The sequence below is a fragment of the Cuculus canorus genome, chromosome 12, assembly GCF_017976375.1.
Source record: "Cuculus canorus isolate bCucCan1 chromosome 12, bCucCan1.pri, whole genome shotgun sequence".
In the NCBI taxonomy this organism is placed as follows: domain Eukaryota; kingdom Metazoa; phylum Chordata; class Aves; order Cuculiformes; family Cuculidae; genus Cuculus; species Cuculus canorus.
Window position 1 is genome coordinate 18,117,123 of NC_071412.1, and position 19,985 is coordinate 18,137,107.

General features: G+C 39.3%; 1 protein-coding gene across 1 annotated transcript in view; it reads right to left on the reverse strand.

The window, feature by feature from the left end:
* The window catches only part of HMG20A (high mobility group 20A), a 37,758-nt gene that overhangs the window by 7,871 nt on the left and 9,902 nt on the right, over positions 1-19,985 (reverse strand). Inside the window, exons 4-9 of the mRNA XM_054077763.1 lie at positions 11,763-11,855; positions 9,611-9,758; positions 8,040-8,255; positions 5,905-6,037; positions 5,509-5,540; positions 403-478 (exon numbers count right to left, since the gene is read on the reverse strand). Of these exons, the coding sequence (XP_053933738.1) occupies positions 403-478; positions 5,509-5,540; positions 5,905-6,037; positions 8,040-8,255; positions 9,611-9,758; positions 11,763-11,851 (694 nt within the window). The 5' untranslated portion in view covers positions 11,852-11,855. The remainder of the gene's footprint in view (positions 1-402; positions 479-5,508; positions 5,541-5,904; positions 6,038-8,039; positions 8,256-9,610; positions 9,759-11,762; positions 11,856-19,985) is intronic.

Genomic DNA, 19,985 nt, shown 5'->3' on the forward strand with positions numbered 1-19,985 from the left:
AAAACCCAAAGAGTAACAGAAAATGTCAGTGGAAACTTCAACCTATCCAGGGAGGGAAAAATAAAACACTGCTAACTAGCCTGAAGCATCAGCATGCTGTTATCTTAGATATTTCTTAATCCTACAGAACAGCAAGATCCAGCTTAGAAGGTGTGGAACAACAAGTACAGTTAAACACCAGAAACATTCTCCGAAAAGGACAGTTTTGGAAGACAATGCCAGGAAAAACTGCTGTTGCAGCCACTGCGTTCATACAGAAGGAACACATTAACAATATCAGAAGCACTGACCAGCAATACCCAAGCCATAACTTGAGTTGGGCAACTGCAAGGAATCCATCTGGACAGTACCTGGCAAAACACTTGGAAAGCAAAGAGGGACCCCTGCAAAAGTTTAACTTACCTTTACTATGATTCAGGAACTCTTCTGTGAAGATCGGAATATCAAAAACAGACCTCTCCTTTGTATCTGCTTCCTTCTACAAAGCAAAAAGTAATACACAGCTAAATATTGCTTGTTTTCAGGAGTTCATTAAGTTGTTTTGATCAAGAAAACAGAAAGAGAATAGAGACCAGAACACAGGCAGATAAAGAGCCAGATGGATGGAAAACACTTCCAGATCCTGCCAAGAAAGACCAAAAGGTAGGTCTCAGCTTTTTAAGATACAGGTTTGATGAAGGCCAAAAACCATTATGGAGAGATATCATAGAGCATACTGAAATATATCCTTTCCCCCTAATGACATTACACAGAAACATTAAAATTGAATACATTCAATTTTAAAACTATCTGAATTCACTTGTATTTTCCATTGGAAAGCATCGCACCATCAACCAGCTGACACATTCTGAAATAGCCTACACAGGAATACCAATAAACGGGACAAAGCAAGCAAAATACACAGTTTCACAGGCTCTTTATGTATACTACTCACTACCAAAGAGAAAATTAAAACAGCCAAGAAAAGAAAATCAGCAACTTTTCCACACTGTAACAATTCCACATCTGTTCCAAACTGGAAGAGATGTATTTTTATAATATTTAGATGGATGCAGCCACTAATGAAAAGGAAGTGTATAAATATGATTTGCAAGAACCTCTGGGGAATCTTCTTACAGAACAGGTAGTATCTTGGGAGGATAAAGATGAAGATGTGCAGACACACTTTACTGTTCAAAACCAACCTTTCACCCTGGCTGCAGCAGGCATGCCTTAGTGTGAGGAGGGCCTCAACAAACCACACTGCTGTCTCCTGCACACTGCAAAACCAAACATTGCAGCATTTTTTCCACTTTAAGACACAAGAGAAGCTTGTCACCTTAAGATAAAACCTGTAGTCACAGGTTTCCTGTCTAATTTCAGGTCTCTCCATCTTATTTCTGATAAAGCTGGTGAATTCAACCACACAAAGCTGAGGCTACTGAATGTAAGAGGGCATTTCAGGTACAGAAGACATGATGTCAATTTATGGTTTGTGATAAAATAGGCTTCCTTTCAAAAAACCCAAACATTTAAAGCAGTGCTCTATAACTTAGTAAAAAAACCCTAAAAAACTTTGACTCAAATAAAAAACCTACCATAATATAATTCTGTCACCATTTCTGTATGTCAAAATCAATAGGAATTAATGCTTGCTTTAAAGTCTGCTCTGCTATTGGCAAAGCCAATGCAAATTTGGTTTGATAAACTGTAGCAACTGAAATCAACCTACTACTTAATAGAGAAACAAAGTTAAGTATGAGAGAACCTCTGGGGGAACAAAAGCTTTTCAAACCTCTCAAGCACCTTGGTTGATAACGTACTACAAATTCATTTTCCAAAACTATGTAGTATCAAAATACAATTTGGTCTCCAGCAGAGAACCTAAACATTTAGCTGCTGCTAAGGGAATTCAGGCACCTGAGCTCAGATTATCATATTGGTGTCTGCCACACAAAGGGGTGAGATGGGGCAAGCTGAATGCGATTTGGCAGTCAACCAAGATAGACAAGGCTAGATGGAACTTCAGATACTCTGTCTTTACCTGAGGAGACTGTCAGTTAATTGTTCTTCAAGCTAAAGATAAGCTGAGTTTCATTGTCTGGTGGAATTACAGCTGGGAAGCTCTGTATTTGCTGAGTGAGAACTCAAAGCTCACTTGGCCTAAATCAATTGAAGATGCACTAGAAACAGGCGGGACTAGAGAGAAAGGGAACAAACCTTCCTAGCTCTGTGAGACACAACAGTGCTGCTGGGGATTCACGATCACATGTGCTCTTCACTGAAGTTCCGATACTTGCTACGTTAGGGAGAAAGTCTCAGGAGTTTGTATTTAGAAATGAGAAGTCGCATAGAGAACTCTGCATAATGCACTCATTTTGTCTGAATACTCCCTAGTTGGCTAGGAATTAACTCCACCATATAACTTAGGATCTCAGCATTTGCGTGCACTAGAACTGTTGGCAGTCACGAAACTTGGTTAAAACACGTACAGGACACCCACCTTGGGTGATCTAATTCACTGTTGCTATTGCTAAATGCATGCAAAGAGGCAGTGGCTTAGGTCATTGTTGGCTCCTAGAGAGTAGGTGGCAGAGGAGACAGTATTCCATCTGCAGCCCTAGGATACAGGTTCTTCAGGTAAAACCTAAAAATACTAAAGCAATTAGATGGGACTGTTCAGCTTCTGAAGGCAACCAAGAAATTCTACTAAATGTAAGAGTGATAATGAAAACTATCAGCACTTGTCCATTACAGAATACATTATCCAGCAATTAAAAGCTCTTCTTAAGAATTCCAAAGTGCTTAAGCCACTCAGATTCACAATTAAAATCACAGTGGTTCTGGTTACCTCCTACTGAAAAGGCCCCGTCTTGTCAGGCTGCGTATCATTTTGTCATCCCTCAAATCAAAACAGAAGCCAAATTATTGTTCCTATCATTTGCCTTAAATAAGGCTGAGATGCTTCCAGAGTGTCAACAAGTAATTTCATTCTCATCTGGCTGTTAAAACTGAGGTTGATCTTTGGAGGTTCCAGAACAAATCAGATGTGAAGTTCTTGGAGACATCGTGAAGCACGGTGAAGAGAGAGATCAGATTTTGGGGGATTAAGCTCATCCCTCCTCGCGTGGTCAGGTGCAGACAACATAAGGAACAGATCTAATAAATATTCTACCTAATAAAAACCACATTCTCAGAGTAGGTGGTTGTTTTCTTGTGTGCTGGTACTACAGCAGCCATTTCCTTATCTCCAAAGGCTGCAGATCCTACCAAGACAACACCCGAACTCCCTGACATGCGCATATACATTTTTGAAATCTTGCTAGTAAGATGTTATGCAAGTGACAGCATGAAGGTGGACCCACTCTGAGTCAAACAGCTCGAGGGAAGAAGCACCAACAAAACAATGGAGAAAATTAACAATGGTTTGGCCAAAATTAATAGTTCCAGTGTATAATGCTATATGTAATATTCATGAAACTAGGATCTGGAGGAAGAAGTGTTCCATTTCATGCCCGCAGATGAGCTCACTGAGGCAGTCTCCATGTTCTTCATGGTACATATGCCTGTTAAAAGTTCCCTCTCACCTTCCTAAGCCTCATGTTTTTGTTATTTTTTTTATCATAATTGGTATTTGAATTGTTCACAGCAATACTTTTTGGAGGTCACCTCTATATGTAATATTTAAAATTAGTTCAACACTGATTCAGAAACTAAATTACAAACATTGAAGTGGAGTGAGGGGAGAAGGAAAGATTTCCTTGACCTTACATTCTTATAATCTCTCCAGAAATAATTTAAGCAAACCGTACCTACTAATCACAAACACAATAATAGTAGTCATGTTATAAAGGTAGGAGAAAGCAGCAAAGACAACAAAAAGCTTTAGTCTTGCTTCCAGTAACAACTTGAGTATACACTTCTGAAAGCAATGTCAATCTCTTGTTCCTCACCTGTGCAGGATTACAGTACTTGACTACCTCGCAGAAAAGATATAAAAGCTTATCAAGTGATAAGCATGTGGAATTTTATATTATAAAGGTGAAGAATGCTAAGCAGTCAAAGGTGCGGGCTTTCAGAAGAGGATGCCTGCCTAACGTGTTGCTAGCTCAGTAATTACCTGATGGAGCTTAAAAGCCCCATAGGGTATGGAGGACTCCTTTTTAACTGTGCTTATGGCATCAGATTTCAGCAATGATAGCTTGAGTTAGAAGGATGAGAGGTAAGACTCTGAACTTGTAATTTGTCATCAGTATAATTTAAAGGTTACGTGAACATCACGCTCAACCCTTGAAGGCTTCAGTAAGCTTTTTTTGTACCATTAAAGATAAAACTACATTCAATGACTACAAAATGGGAAGTCCTGGGGACCATGTACTTCAAGACAAATCCTAGTGCAAGCACTTCCTTTAATAGTTAACAAAAAGACATATCGAAAACATGCTACCAAAGTGTTTTCCTGGAATTGAAACTTACTTTCCTTAGACAAGCCCAGTAGCTGTCCTTAGCAGTGCACAGCCTTGTCACTATTGTAATGAACACATTAAAAAGCAACTTGATTGCTTTCCCAAGGCAAAAAAAACTCACAAAGAAAAACAGCTCTTTTAGAAAGGTCCATACTAACAAGTCAGGAGACTGTAGCAACAGATTTTTCATTGCTTTTTGTTTGCAATTTATTGGTAACCACGTCAGAAGCTCTGCAGCCGTAGGTAATACAACTGGAAAGTTCCAGCTTTTCAAGGGAAGACATACCTGGACGCACAAGATTTGTGATACACCTCATCCACTAAAACATAGGCATCTTATACAGAGGGAAGTGATGGAGTTACCATCCCTGGAGGTGTTGAGAAAAGCATGTAGATGTGGCACTTTGAGACATGGTTTAGTAGGCTGGTAGTGCTGGGCTGACAGTTGGGACTTGATGATCACATCCAACATTAATGATACTATGATTTCCAGACAATATTACTCTTTTCCACTATTTACATTGGCAAGGTGGGAGCAGCCAAAAACATTCACATTGCTGCAGAAAATCAGTACCTCAAAACAGCAACCAGAAAGTGCTAACTTGGAAGGTTTATCCAGGTCTCAAGGTCTTTTTTAAGTTTTCTCTCAATCTTTACTTACCAAATAATGAACCTTCTCTGCTTTGAATAACTTTAAAGTAAAAATTTTGCAAGTTGAACCTCTAACACACCAAACACTTAAAGGCTCAATTATAGCAACTCGCACCCACTGACCCATTACAAAACAAATCTATGTTTTATGTGTATCCTGCTCGCCCAACTTTATCTTCGATCATTTGTATCTGCCCAAGACTTACTAAATTTAGTTTTCATTATAGTAACGTAAGCATAAGAATACTTGGCTATTTCTAACTTTTTATCAAAAACTGTGTAAGAAGAAGAATTCATACTCTAAACCTCAGGTTAGGGCCTTCAATTGTCATAAACTGGTTTTTGATTTCACTAGAAACATTGTCATATGAAAATCCAGCCAATGCTGTCAGACTAGAATGAAGATATTTACCTCATGATCATGGGCTGGCTGTCTTGCTCCATCTGAAAAAAAGAAAAAACAATCAAGAAATCTGCTAAAATAGACTAAATTTGAGAAAACAAGAATAAAAGTATTAAAGCAGTTACACAACCATGACAATGCAGAAAATGTGAAGTTTTCCTAATAAGTCACACAGAACTGTCTAACTCTGCTCCTTTCAATGTACATCCTCCAATACAATCTAGATACAGTTCAATTTACATAAATCTAATCACTTCACACAGCTGATGCAAATGGCATAGAAAAATCACATTTACTTTTTAACAAGCCTTTAAATCAAAGACCTTAAATTAAAGTCATGGTACATGACCCGCTGGGAATCTTCTGTTGTTCTAGCTAGTCACATATTTTTGTCACATTCAATACCTTGTCTATGTGATTTGCCTTTTTGTCTGTCTTGTGCTTTCCTGCTAAAGACTTTGTAGGCTTCAGTCTTCTGATACTGCTCCAGCTCCCGCATATAACGCTCCTTATCCCTATCCGCTTCATCGAGGTATCGCTGAAACAAAAAAGTTCAAGAGTTTCAGCGAGTTTCCTCCCCTTCAGGAGAAAGAGAAGAAAGAAACAACTCGTCAGACAAAGTGCTGATCCATTTCACCTATGCAAACAGGAAAGGAGTGAAGAAACAATGAGAATGTACGCGAGAGGCACAGACATAAGGTTTCTGAATAAAATTACTGTAGTCTGGTTTCCCTTTTCATCTTTTCCTTTCTTAAATTCAAATCGTTACTCTGTTAACTCCTTTTTGTTAGACTTAGACATAACCTGCTACTCAACTCAACTGAGCATTACCTACATCGACCAAATAGTTAAGAATTGCCTTGCTGTGGCTGGGACTGAATGCTGCCAAATAAAAACTCTTGAAGAGATCATGTGTTAAGGTTCAGATCTCTAACAGCAGGGATCTAACACACTCATACTATGATGCCTTACAGAAAAAAAGCACTACCATTCTACAACCACAGACTTCGCCCATCTGAGAGGTGAACAAAACACCATAGGTATTGGAAAAAGAGTAGCATAAAAAAAAAAACCCCAAACTTAGAAGGTTGTACCAGTTTCAGCCATCACTGTTTCGGTTTAAAAAGAAGTCACGTATTTTCTAGCCCAAAGCCATTTCACACATCTGCATAACTGAATGAGCTTAACTGGAGAATTCTTTAGAGGAACTGATGAACTGAAAACCATTTATGGAATGGTCACAACACGTGCTCATAGGATCTTCTAATAAAAAAGTTGCCTTCCCAGCTTTTTCCCCAGTGAGTTTAAATTCAATGGGAGTAAGTGTTAAATCAAAGTGAATTGTAGTCACCTGGTATGCCTTTTTTTTTTTCCCATTACATCACTGCAGCAATACACATAATGGTTATAAATTCCAGCATTTGCAACATTGTTTTGTCCCTGATGAGGTCACTGTTCATGTTCTTGATTGGGGTGCAAGTTTGATGAAGCTGGTTTTGCCTTGCTTTTGGAGACTGTATTCTTGCATAAGACATGAATTCTTCTTTTCCATTTCCAGTAATGTGCTGCTGAAAGGGTGCAGTAACTGACTTTAACAACAACATGAGTTTGTCCTCCTTAACCTGTGTTTTGGATGGATTGTTTTGAATCAGCAACGAGTTCTGCTGCACTGCCTGAAAGTACACGTCCCAGGCTTTCTAGCATGGGTCAATGCATCACACTAGGTATTTCCCCATACAGGGGGATAACAAGAAGCATGACTATGAAGGTATTTCCTTCCTAGTGTTGCCTTCAAGCTTGCTCTTCATTCACATATCAGACAGTGCAGAAGGCCAAAGGTAGAAGACACGACATTCTGACTGAAATGTGGGGAAAAAAACCTTTCCTGAGGTAATGTGTGTAGAAACTAGAATATGTAACTCCTGCTGTCCCATCCATCATACAGATCTCAGCGTTCTTTCTAGGGCTAGCAACACTATAAAACATTGTCTATAAGTTAAATCAGTTCAACTCCTTCATTAACACATCCTTTCAGGTCTGTTGTCTTACTTGAAGACACCAGATGTTTATACACATTGATGAGTACATAAAATAAACATAACTATAAAATCCTTCAAGCAACTCCAAACTCCCACTGAATTCTTCCCAGTCACACGGGAAAAAATGCCTGCCCCGTCCTTCCAGTTGGCTTTGGCCTTGGACACTGATAGTTCTCAGCTGTATCCGAGTCACATACAACAAGAGTTACATCCAGATGAATCACATAGACCTTGGGATGTCTTGCTAGAGCACTTCCCCTCCCCTTCTGAATATATCTTGCGCTATCTAGAAGACACAGTTTTCTTCAAGTCACACCTGGATGAGATGCTGTGGCCCTACCAGGGTTCATTACTTCAACTCTGGAACACCTGTGCCCCTTGTTTGGAAATAGACTCCTAAAAAACTTAGCTAAAAGCCTATGTTAACTTCCTCACTAAACAATGATATTCCCATTTAACAGCTTGTCATAACCCAATAAGGAAAAGGCAGTTTAATGGTACCCGTTTCTCCTCGGGAGGCAGTTTACTCCATTCATTGCCCAGCATCCTGGTGATCTCTGGGAAAGGGACTTCAGGCCTCTTCGCTCGAAGCTGCTCCCTACGCTCATTCATGAATCGCACATACCCTGTGAGGGGGGACTTGGGGGCATTGGTGTCCCTAAGGGGTTTCTTCCTCTTTCTCCCTTTGGCCCAGCCTCCTCGTTTAGTTCTTTGCTGCTGCAAAATGAAAATGGAAGAAAATTCAGATGGAAGGAAAAGAATTACCACCTCTAGAAGGAATAATAGTCACACATCAAACGTTTTCAGGAGGACTATTTTGATGCAATACAAATTCTACATGGATGTATATTTCAAACCTTACACTTCAGGGTAATCGTGACTTGCCTCTAAGCAAAGCCAAAGAGGTCTCATTGTGAAAAGTTGTTTGCAGTATCTCCTGGTCCACAAGGACAATAATATAACATCAGCATCAACTTCTGATTATAAAATCGTGAGGATTGATAACCCACAAAATTATTAGCTTAGCTAATGCACCGCAAATTTTTTTTGTTAGCTGATTATATGGGCTTTATTTAAAATTATTCTCACCCTCACAGACACCCCTCCCTCCAGTCTTGTGCTTCAATGTCACATTTGGAGAGATTTTGTGTATTAGTTAACAGTTGTTAACTAGTTACTTTGCCCTTTCGTATCCATGCACTCTGTGCCCAAGATGGATGTGAAAGCACAGTCTACAGGTTCTTCTATTCTGATCTGTTCTGTAACCTCTCTTTCCCCAGCAGTTGCCTCCAAAAGACAGATCTACAAATGCCAAAGAAGGGAACATTGTAAGATTTGCCTGTGGCACACTGGGAGCTCACAGGAATGGCAGAATTACCATTCACCCTCTTGGCTTCATTCTACTACTGAAGTCTTTGGGCAACACTGTTTTCTCATGTTACTTACTTACAACTATTCCAGTACTTCTAAACTCTCCCCAAACCAACATGTTCCTGCCAACAGGTTGGCTATAGCTTCTCGAATTTTACTACTACTTTAAACAAGGATCTGCTCCAAGGAGCAATATCAAATGCAAATATCAAAAAAAAAACCAAACCCAAAACCACTTTCATGTGAAACTTCAGTTCCTTCATGATTTAGTCTCCAAAAATCAGTGCAGGACGGTACACAATGTATAGTCTAAAATAGTAAGTATAATGCTTTTGAAGACATCAGATACTCTCAGAAGAGTACAGTGGTCTCACTCTCCTGACTCACAATAGATAAAATAAGTTGTGACAGTTGAATTTTAGTCTTCAGAAGACGACTGAATGCAGTACGAGTCTGGACTCTGCTGGCTAAGCCAGAGACGTGCGTGCTGTGCTCTGTACATTATGACTGCCAGCTTTCCCTTGGCTGTCTGCACGCCACTGCACAACACACGAGAAAACCAGAGAGATTCAAAAGATGAAAGTGGCAAATGGATGAAAATTTGTGATCCTATCAAAAAAAATCTGAGTAGGTAAGACAAACTATAGTGACAAAACTCTATGCTTTTGCTTCATTGAGAAATCACCATCACTTCATCTCACCTCCTCCTCAGGCTTCTGCTCAGTGTTTTCGGCATTATTAGAGGACTCATTTTGCAGCTGCTGAACCTGTGACAAATCCTCTACCAAATCTGGGTTATTCACAGGCTGTGAAGTTCCACCACCAAATGAACTCTCAGAATGCACTAATCTGAAAAAGCGCATAACAGCAAAAGAAAAAATTTAACCATCACATTGTTAAATCGCTTCCTTCCTAATCTTCTAAAACATGCAAAAATATTGCAAATATATTCAGTTCTTACACTAGCGAGAGAAAAAAAAATTATCAAGAATCATTTTTGAAGAACTGGCTGTTCCATCCAGCAATTGCTATAACAACCATTGTTCATTATGGACTTTCAAAGACAGTTTGATTTTTAAAGTGTTATTTTATTTCATTTTTAGTGAAGCTTTTGATTATACAAACAACTGTCAAGCAAGTAAACATGTCGATCAGAAATGAGAAAGCATCGATCTATACTTTAAAAATACCGTACGGAATTTGAAATGAATGGTCTCATCTTCAACCAACATACACCCTTCTAGATGTATTTAATATATTTCTCCAGAAATACACTGAAACATTTGGGGTTGTGTATGATTTTGGATTGAGCTTCATTCAACATCATTTTCTGTTGATGCACGTGGGTATTTAAAGCACTCCTGACATGCTCCTGAATGGTCACTATTTAATGTTGCTGTAAGAGCCGTTATCAACCAACTATACTCTAAGAGAGGGCAAGCTGTCTGGAGATGGGAGAAATAAACAAGTATGCAGAAATATTTCTGCAGATAGATAGGCAGAGATAAGTACATATTTTGGGGCAACGACCCTATAGTCACACTGACCAATACACTCAGGAGGCAAAGTAATACCAGATTTCAGGTCTCACCTCAGACTCTCATCCCTTCTTGAGCCAGGCTAAAGACACCTTGGCTCATTTATGGTCGTGAAAAATAACATAACAGCAGACATGCTTTAAGTCTCTGTTCAATTTACACACATCTACAGCTGCTTACATGCATGCCAAACATCTTAGATATTCAAAATATTTGTTCCTGTTAATGCGGAATAAAGCTATATAAAATCAAGATATCCTAACAGAATTGTAGTTGAATGCCTACAGGAAACTGTCTTTAAATAGAGAGAACAGTATATTTTCATTACTCACTATAATAATCAATTAGGGTGTAATAACTGGTAAAGACACAACGGCTAGAGAGATCCGTGGCTGACTTTCACATATCAGATTGAGTTCATATTACTAACAATTCAAGAGGGAGAAAGGGAATAAAGTGTATATGCTCATAAATTAATTACATTTGGTACGTGTCAAAAACAAAATAGAGCAATACAGTTTATTAGAATCCCTGGTATGGTTAGAAGAACACTTCAGATTTCCTACGCACTGTCCTTTAGCAGGAAAGCTTTGTAAAGTACATATACCAGGAAAACTTTGATGGGTTGTAACCATTTGCAATGAAAGCTGATGAAATCTCATTCAACACAATAATATCTCTTAAACACAAGCCTAGTTTAAACATGTACCATCTCATTTGACACCAACAAGTCCTAAGTCTCAGAAATGCAAATCCAAATTCAGACCTGCTTGAAGCAAATGTATCCACACTCATTTTTATAGGGCTTTACCTGCCTGCAAAGTCATAATAGTATTGCTTGGTGCTTTACAAAGCAGAAACTTCAAGTATCAAAACATAGCAAAAATCCCATGTATTCCTAAAAGACAATTTCTTTTGTCATTGCGATTTTAAAAGGGGTCATTGTTTCAGTCTAAAAGCAGAATCAGTCTGACAAAAATGAAAGACCTCAGTTTCACAGTGATTTTCAGTGATGAACAGTGTATCTTTAACAGAAATCATTTATTAAGCAGGAACCACTGCAGCCAAGAGATACACCTTCCCTCTGCCCCCATCATGCTATCTAAATCTATCTTAAATGGTTCAAAGAGTCCTGGTTTCTCCTAGAGTGCTGTGACATTCCATCAAGGCAAGGAAGAGTTGTAGGATGTATTTTTGTTGGTTTTCTTTGTTTGTTCAAATTACTTAGTGTGTCCTCTTCCCACTGAAATAGTTTCCCTGGCAAATGTGGAGACAGTGTCTATCAGCTGAAGGTTCAAAAGCAGTAGCTGCTTACCCAGTTACAGTAACTTCACTACCTTCCTTAGATCCATCTTCATCTGCAAAACCTGGAGGAAGGGTGGAGCCAGCCACCAAGTTCTCCATACCTCTGGTAAAAACAAACAAACACACACACACACACAAATTGTTAGTTATCTTATTGTTTCCCTTTAGCAGCACTTCAGTATAAACCTCGCAACACACCACAGATTTGTTTACCCCATAAACCAAGTGGCCACTCATAGCTGGTCAGCCTCAGGACAGATCCTACAGGCAGCTGTGCTTCAGGTCAGAGGATAAAGATCATAAATGATGCTTCAATTCAGAGTTTCCCTCTTAAATGAGCCCTGCGACAATGCCACAGTGCTGCTGGAAATTACACTGTAGAATTCTATTTTACCCATCAAGACAAGTTTTCATTCATCATATTCAGTAGATGGGAATATATTTCCCTCTCTTCTAACCCACATTCCTGTTCCTATGGCTTGGTATGTTTTAGACTCAGCACTAAAATCAAAGTGATCTAAGACAAAATCCTGCTCTGGGGTTTTAATATTATGTATGTTTTCCCATACCCGTTTCCAAAGGTAAAGATTTTCTACAAACATATCTTATATCACTTGCAGCTCCCCAACACAAGCACTTCACCTGATATGGTGCAAAACTTGTGCCGACAAAGCAGTGAACACAGCAGGGCACCTAAACAGATGAGCACCATGTTCCTGCTCAAATAACTGTGGATGTGAGCAACATTTATTACACTGCTATATTTGGTTAAAACTGGCCAAAGGACTGAAAAGGCTGTTCTCAGGAACCAAGAGTGCAATCATACACCTGACATTCTGTTTTGAGATATGAGCTTTGCTCTATTCACTTTGTGCCTCACTTTGAAAGCACAGGAATGTCTACTCCCTTTAGAAACAGCTCTGCCCCTTCACGAGCTACTACAGACGTTAGCCGATAAATGAACCCCTGCCAAGTCTCCCGTTCGTTCAGTTACGCAAATGTTCAGTTAACGCTCATAGTAGATCAATTGAAGGTCTCCATAAAACAAGCATTTTGTCAACCTAAATTCCATCATGAAGTCCATTTAAGTTTCCTTAAAAGACAATCCTTCCTGTACAGAAGGAAACCACAAAAGAGTGGTTGCCTTCTCCCACGGTTCAGATGATGTCCACCTTTTCTCTTCTGCGTTTCCAACTGCTAAGATGCTTAGATTGCCTTTAGGAATCCTATCATTCTGATTCCTTATCTAGAAAACAAATCAAGCTAAGCAGACTGTTTCTCAGTAGTAGAAACTTTGTCACCTAGCAGAGAAACATCCTTTAGTCATGCACAGGAAAGACCCAACCAGGAATAAAGAACTCCAATTCCTGCTCTCCCATCATAAATCATAAGCTGAGTATAGTTTTAAGGCCTCAGCCCCAAGACAGACATGGCAAAGCTGGAGGCTGTCCAGCAAAGGGCTGTCAAGATGGTCAGGGATCTAGAACACCTGACTCAATAAAGGATGTTGAGGAAACTGGGCTTGCTCAGTCTGGCAGAGGAGGAGAAGTGCAAATTCAAAGCCACCTAAAGGAAGCAGCAGACGCAACAGAACCAAACTCTCAGGACTCATATTGGCTTTGCAAGTTCAGACTGGACACTGGGAACAAAATTGTACCAGGAGGGCAGCACAGCACTGTACAATCAGAGAAGGGGCAGAGGAGTCCAGCCTTTTAGATTTTAAATGCTCCATTAGCCAAAGCTGTAAGTGACCTAAACCAGCATTGGCAATAGTTCTGCTTTGAGTGGGAGGCTGGACTGAGATGACCTCCAGATGTTCCTTCATCTGCAGTTCCCTGAACCAGAACTCTGCATTATGCTTTCTTTCAAACACTAGCATCTCTGCCACAAAACAGAAGAAAACCCAAACAAAGGCCACCTCCACGCAGCACATCACCACTGTTATTTTTTAAAGCACAAGACTAGACTTAGGATAGAACACATTCATGGCCAGACTGGTACAACAATGCCATCTACAAGCAGCCATTCCTCTCTAATGCTGTGCACTGCTGCCTCTTAGCTCACCCCAGATGAACAATCTCCTCCAGAACCAAAGCAAAGCAGTAACTGTACACCCTCCAAAACGTTCACTGCTTCCACAAAACGTAACTTTCTTTGCTTGTGCAAAAAAAATGTGGAAAGAGGCTGGGCTCTACAGGGTCTGCACAGGTCTGGTCACGCAAGCACTGTCAAACACTTAGTTCTTACTCACTCCGAGGCCATCTTAAGATGGACCTGAACACTGGAAAAGTCCTTAGTAATATTGACTACATTGTATCAGGTGATTTTAAGCAAAAAGAAATAAAAACAATCAAGAATTACTAAACTATTTAGTCATCCAATTAAAAGAAGGTTATAAATACGTATGTATTACCGTTGAACACTTGTATACAAACTCAGCATCAGAAACCCAACTTGCAGCCTGATTATAAAACACTGCAGGAATTCCAATTACCTCACTGCCACCCTTGTCTAGTTTTAGAAACATTATTGCTGAGTGGAGGATTTTTCTCTCATACTTCCTATTCCTGAAGTCTCTCATCCTTCTTTGCCAGAACAAACAGTTCCAAACCTTATCACTCAGAGAATAACTGATTAAAAAAAAAATAAAAAACTTCTGCTATGTCACAGAGTAACCACAGTATTCCTTATCTAAGCATCAGAATCCAAGCACTTTGTAACATAAATGATTTAAACTCAGATGATTTATTGAGAGAAAAACTTATAGGATCATCGCTTCCTCTGTTCGTCCACATTCAGCCAGAATATCAGAGAGAAAACTGAAGCAAGTACATTTCCAATTAAAACCACCAGGCTTTTGGAGCTGCCAGAGGAAGTTCAGATTCTCTTGACAGCAGCATTTTCTTCCATCGAGCTGGAGCAGAAGCGTATTATCCAACATCCTTGACTGCAAAAATCAGATCTGACTTTTTCCCTACAGGCAACTCATTTGACAAAGTCTTTGTGACTTCAGGAAAATTGCAAGCCAAACCTAATGGGATGAGGTTTTTTCTGTCAGACCAGAAAGTATGAACCAGAGAACAGCCAACTGCTTTTATTGTTACTTCTTGACAGTAAGAAGAAAGAAACACCAGAGACCTAAATAAAGACTTGCAGGAAAAAAAATCCACAGTTCCACTCTATTTCCAAGCAGCTTCAAGAAAGAAGGGAAAGATGTAAAGCTTAGTTTTAGGTTTAGTTTATTTGTATCTTTGTGGCAAACGCTACAGTACTCAAACCTTCATAACAGCTGCCAAACATCTGCAAAAACATATTTTTAAGAACCACAAGTGTTCAATTCTGTATTTTACTCTTACTTATATAAATACACTAGGATGGAGCATATACAATACATCTAATATATAAAATCCTCCTGTTTTCTGGAATGTAAGCCCTTATTCACAAAGCAAAGAGCTATACTCAAGTCTGCAAACAACAAGAACAGCTCCATGTTTAATTCCCCTCTCCCTTCAAACATGTGCAAGAAATTTCGTATCAGCAATAAACAATTCTTTTAGATCACTCAGGGGGAAAACAAAACCCTACGATAGTATAACTATACAATCAGCTGTGCTATCCACCATAAGATAGCTAAAATCAGTAGCTGTGGTACATGTATGCAGAAGGAAGGCTTTGTCATCCAGCCCTTCATTGCAGGTATTAAGCATCAATGGATTAGGAGAGTTCATTTTACTCTGAATTATCTTTATAACGACAGTTTCAGTTGCCACTTAAAAAAATACCACTAACACATACAACTCAGCAAAATCAATTCAAACCTCACGATACAGATCTCACATCAGAAAATTTAAACCATCCAGACAACAAAAAATAAGTATCAAAATAAACGTTGAGAATTTTTTGTTTTACTTAATCAGTCTAACACAGTTAAGCCCAGTATTTGACTACCAGGGATGGCCCTGGCTTTTGTAGCTTATCCACAAATAACTCTTCTGAGTCTACCTCTTCACCTGCTCTGCCACTTGAACATTTCTCTCCAATCTCAGGACCTCATAATTCACAGGACAAAGTTTTCCATTAGCTGCTTTTACATTAACAAGGCAAAAGGAAAACCCCACAAAACCCCACAAGCATCAACTATGTAACGGACACACAAACCATGCCTTGAGCACAGACACTTCCCTAAAACCACAGTGATTACACCTCATCCAAGACTTTACCAGATCCTGCTGAGTTCCCCATCAGCAAGTAAATGGCTATTTTCCTTCAAAAGTTCAGTTTCTCTGATCATGCATGCTAGTAAGATTCAATCATTTCACTGTTTGGGGAATGCAAACATAAAAGCGCCACAAGCAAAGCAGTTTATTAAAAAATGTAAATGAACATGGTGTTTGCCCAGCTCTAACATTTACCGGCATCACACAAGTGAAACAAGAAACAGTATTAATTAATGCTTGAGGACTACTTTGATTTAAAATACCAACCAAGTATTCTGCACTATAGATAACTCTGAATGTCAAGGAATCCTGATTATGAAAGGCCAGTGAAATGAAAAATTACATATTTGAAAATTAAATAATTGCAGAGCAGATATACCTGCTGAGACTGAAAAGTTGTTTTAAACCTACTTGAGCACTTTCACTCTGTCTCAAAGCCTTACTCATCATAGAAGTTGTCAGGGAAGCACAGTATATACTCCTAGCTCAGTCCAGTTCTGGGAGAAGAAACTGGCTGCTGCCACAGAGGAACAACAGACTGGAATTTCTCAGGCACATACCCTCCAAAACAACTCTTCACTGACCATTTTACAGAATCTAGGGGTGAATATTTTGGATGTGAGAATATACTGAAAAAGGGATTGAGTATACACTTGAAAGAATGACTCACCACAGGCTTCATGACCCAACACAAAAGCATCCACTCTGACCTCAAGAGCCACGGACAGCATAGAACTGGATATTTTAACTACACTGATATGGGTACAGGGACAAAGGTTAGAGGAAATGAAGTGTGGGAAGAGTCAGTGATTCTCACACAAAACAGGCAACTAATTCTGCCTGTTTCAGAAAAGACATGTCTTTAGAAAAAAAATATGACGTGCCAGCTTCCATACGTTTTTGCTCTTATTCACTTGCTGTTGCCTTGCACTATTCCAAAGTAAAACAAGTGAGTTCGAGCAAACCAAATCTTGCCATTTAGAAGAAATCACGATTTTGAGATAGCCTTAGTTGTGCAAAATATCAGGGACTCAACTATTCACAATGATCTGTTATTTCTTTCTCTTAACAAAAAAAAAAAAAAAAAAATATCAACAGAACAGATATTAGCAAATTCTTTCTAATAGTAAGAATAGTGAAGGTCTGGATTGGACTGTTTCTAATCTGTTCTTAAAGCTTTCTGGTTGTAGACTAAAATATATAGGAAATGCTCTTCCAATAGTCTTTCATTCAGGATTGTTTCACACACATGGTATCATTGGCATCACAGGATAAAAATTGTACAGATCTCAGAAAGAGACCAATGGAAAAAACAAGGAAAAGAAGCACGGAATAACAGACACCAGGTTCAAGCAAATATCAAGGCATCAGCAGACACTGCTTACAAATCCTTGTCTGGATTCACAAAAAGAAAAGAAACAGAAGTGACAGCATCATCGGGCTGAAGTACCCCATCTCCTGGAGAAGCCGACAGCTTCTTTGACCACTGCTAACAAGATTTTAAAGTTGTGTGAAGCCGCTGATGAAATGCGTAAAGATAAATACTACAGGGAAGGACTACACCCAAACCCATGAATACAAAACTGCAGGGAAATTGGAAGAAAACAGGAACTGTATGATCTGGTATCTTCACCAGGATTCCCCTCTCGCCATCAAAACAGAAAGCACACAAAGTTTTAAAATCATACGAGTACCCACAAAGTTTCAAGGGGCCTTAAAAGAATTAATTTATATGAACTGCAGAATTCAGGCAAGTTAGAATAAAGCTTCACCTACCTTCATCCTCCAAAGACAACAGGAAATTACAGTATTTAGTCTCATGAGTGGAAAATAAGTGAAAAATTAACAATGGCACAAGCTTTCTGAGGTAGTCCAAGTGCTCTCTCAGCAATAACTCAGACATCCAGAGACGTGGGAGGTATGGCAAGAGGCAGCAGAGAGCAGGTACACCTGTGCATAGTACATAATGAATATACCTAACTCGGCAGCTGATGTAGGATTGAAAAGAAAGAAGGCACACCAGCTGAACAGCTGAATATCATAGGGCGAGTGCTCAAAACAGCAGGTAAACATTTGCAATATTCCATCTGATCTCTCAGCCACTTCCAGTAGCCTGAACACATCACTGTGAGAACAGCACCTAACTTCCTCCCACTGTCTGTCTTACTGATGCCACAATCTCTTCTCTCTGCCTGTCCTGCCGCAACACAAGCAAGAAGCCAACAGAAGGCAGGGGAAAATAGTGACCACGAGCAGAGCATCACTGCCTAGAGCTTAGAGCCAAGCAGGGAAGAAGAACCGGGCAAAGTGTGGCTAAGGCCTAGAGTCATCTGCTCTTCCAGCTTTCTGCCTTCACAGCTGCTCCTCAGATGCTGGAAACAAGGAACTTCAGACAGGACACGTGCACAAGTGCAGCAAAATAGAGTTGGTCTATGTACACAATATAGTTCTAAAAGAGAACATACATCTTTTCAACTAGGCTGAAGATTGAACAGACACAAGGATGGAAGGTCTTACATGTAATAGACTCAAGCACTTATATTTGAAAGGATTCCCGATTCAGGCTTAGTTATAAATGTTCTGAAAGATGTTTGGCATTCAGGTTTGAGTATTTACTGTATTTAGAAAACAGCAAAGATTTATACTGTTTTTACATTTCCTTTTCATGATTTCATTTCTATATATATTTGTTAAGTAAATAAGGTTCCTCTGCGCTAAAGCATAAATATTATCCCAATACCCCTATATATGGGTAAAGAGGCCTGGCTGGTTTAAAGAAGGTCATATAGGAAACCTCCAAGAGCTAAGAATACAATTCAACTTCAGAAACGGTCTTTAAAAGGCTACCAATCTTAACCCTTTTGCTTTGGGCATCTCAGCTGTTGGTCATTGCTTGGTTTCAGACATTTAAGCAGTAGTTGTGAGAATCCGACTTGACTACACATTTGCAATTCTTACTGCAAAGAGAAATAAGAACTAAAGTCTGCATGATCCTTGACGACATGTCAGTAATGCCTCAGTTTGTACAGCATTAAATGGTAGGAAAATGGAAAAATACTTGTAGTTTCAAAAGGGCTACAACATGGATTTCGCCTCGGTATAACCTCATAATCTGAAGTTCACTGCCTTGATCATAAACAGATAAAGGAAACTGATGGAAAACAAGAGTTTAGGCAATACAATATCTTTTCTAATTTGTGGAGCCTGAACAGTTTACAGCAGAAGTGCAGGCACAGTGTTGAAAATTCAGAAGATTCACCTTCCTTGGTTATCTCTTGCAGCCTGTTAGAAGCAAGTACAGGTATTACCTGAAGATCCATCACGACACTTAAGCTAAGAAGTTAGCTCAGGGGCTTTTCAGTCACCAGCACTCCCTCTTCATTTAAGAAAGGCTCCTCTGAAAAAGCCTACACTATTTAACAGAAAACACCTGCAACCCCTCCCATACATCCAACATCCAAAAAGCAATTGATTTGTCAACTATTTCACTGATTTGGCATTTGTCTATTGCTTCAAATATCAATCACCATTTTAATTATTTGTCAGCATTTGTTGATGTACTGTCTAGCTTCTTTGGGTGATTACTTTGCATTTATTTATCTATCTTTTAAAAACTAAGTTATTTAGCAGTAGAAAGTCATAGCAAATGCCAGGAAACTCATTTATCTGGTCTGCAGAAATCTCTAATTGCTCAAACGTGTATTTTTAATTACAATGGTTTAGAAATACATTCACAGTGGTGAGATGCTACCAAGTTCAGAGCCATGGACACTTGCGAGTCCCCAAACTGGATCTATGACAGATACATTTCCTATCATAAACCAACAACTCATTTAAGCAAAATTAATCTGCACACGACAGACTAGCACACCTTTTGCATTATAACTTCCAGCTAATACATTAGTGCGAGGCTGCATTATTGCTACCCTGCCTCATCACCGCCCAGAGCCTCCAATCATCACTAATTCACATTCACACAAGCCCAAAGGGCAAAACCCAACCATACAACAGAGCTA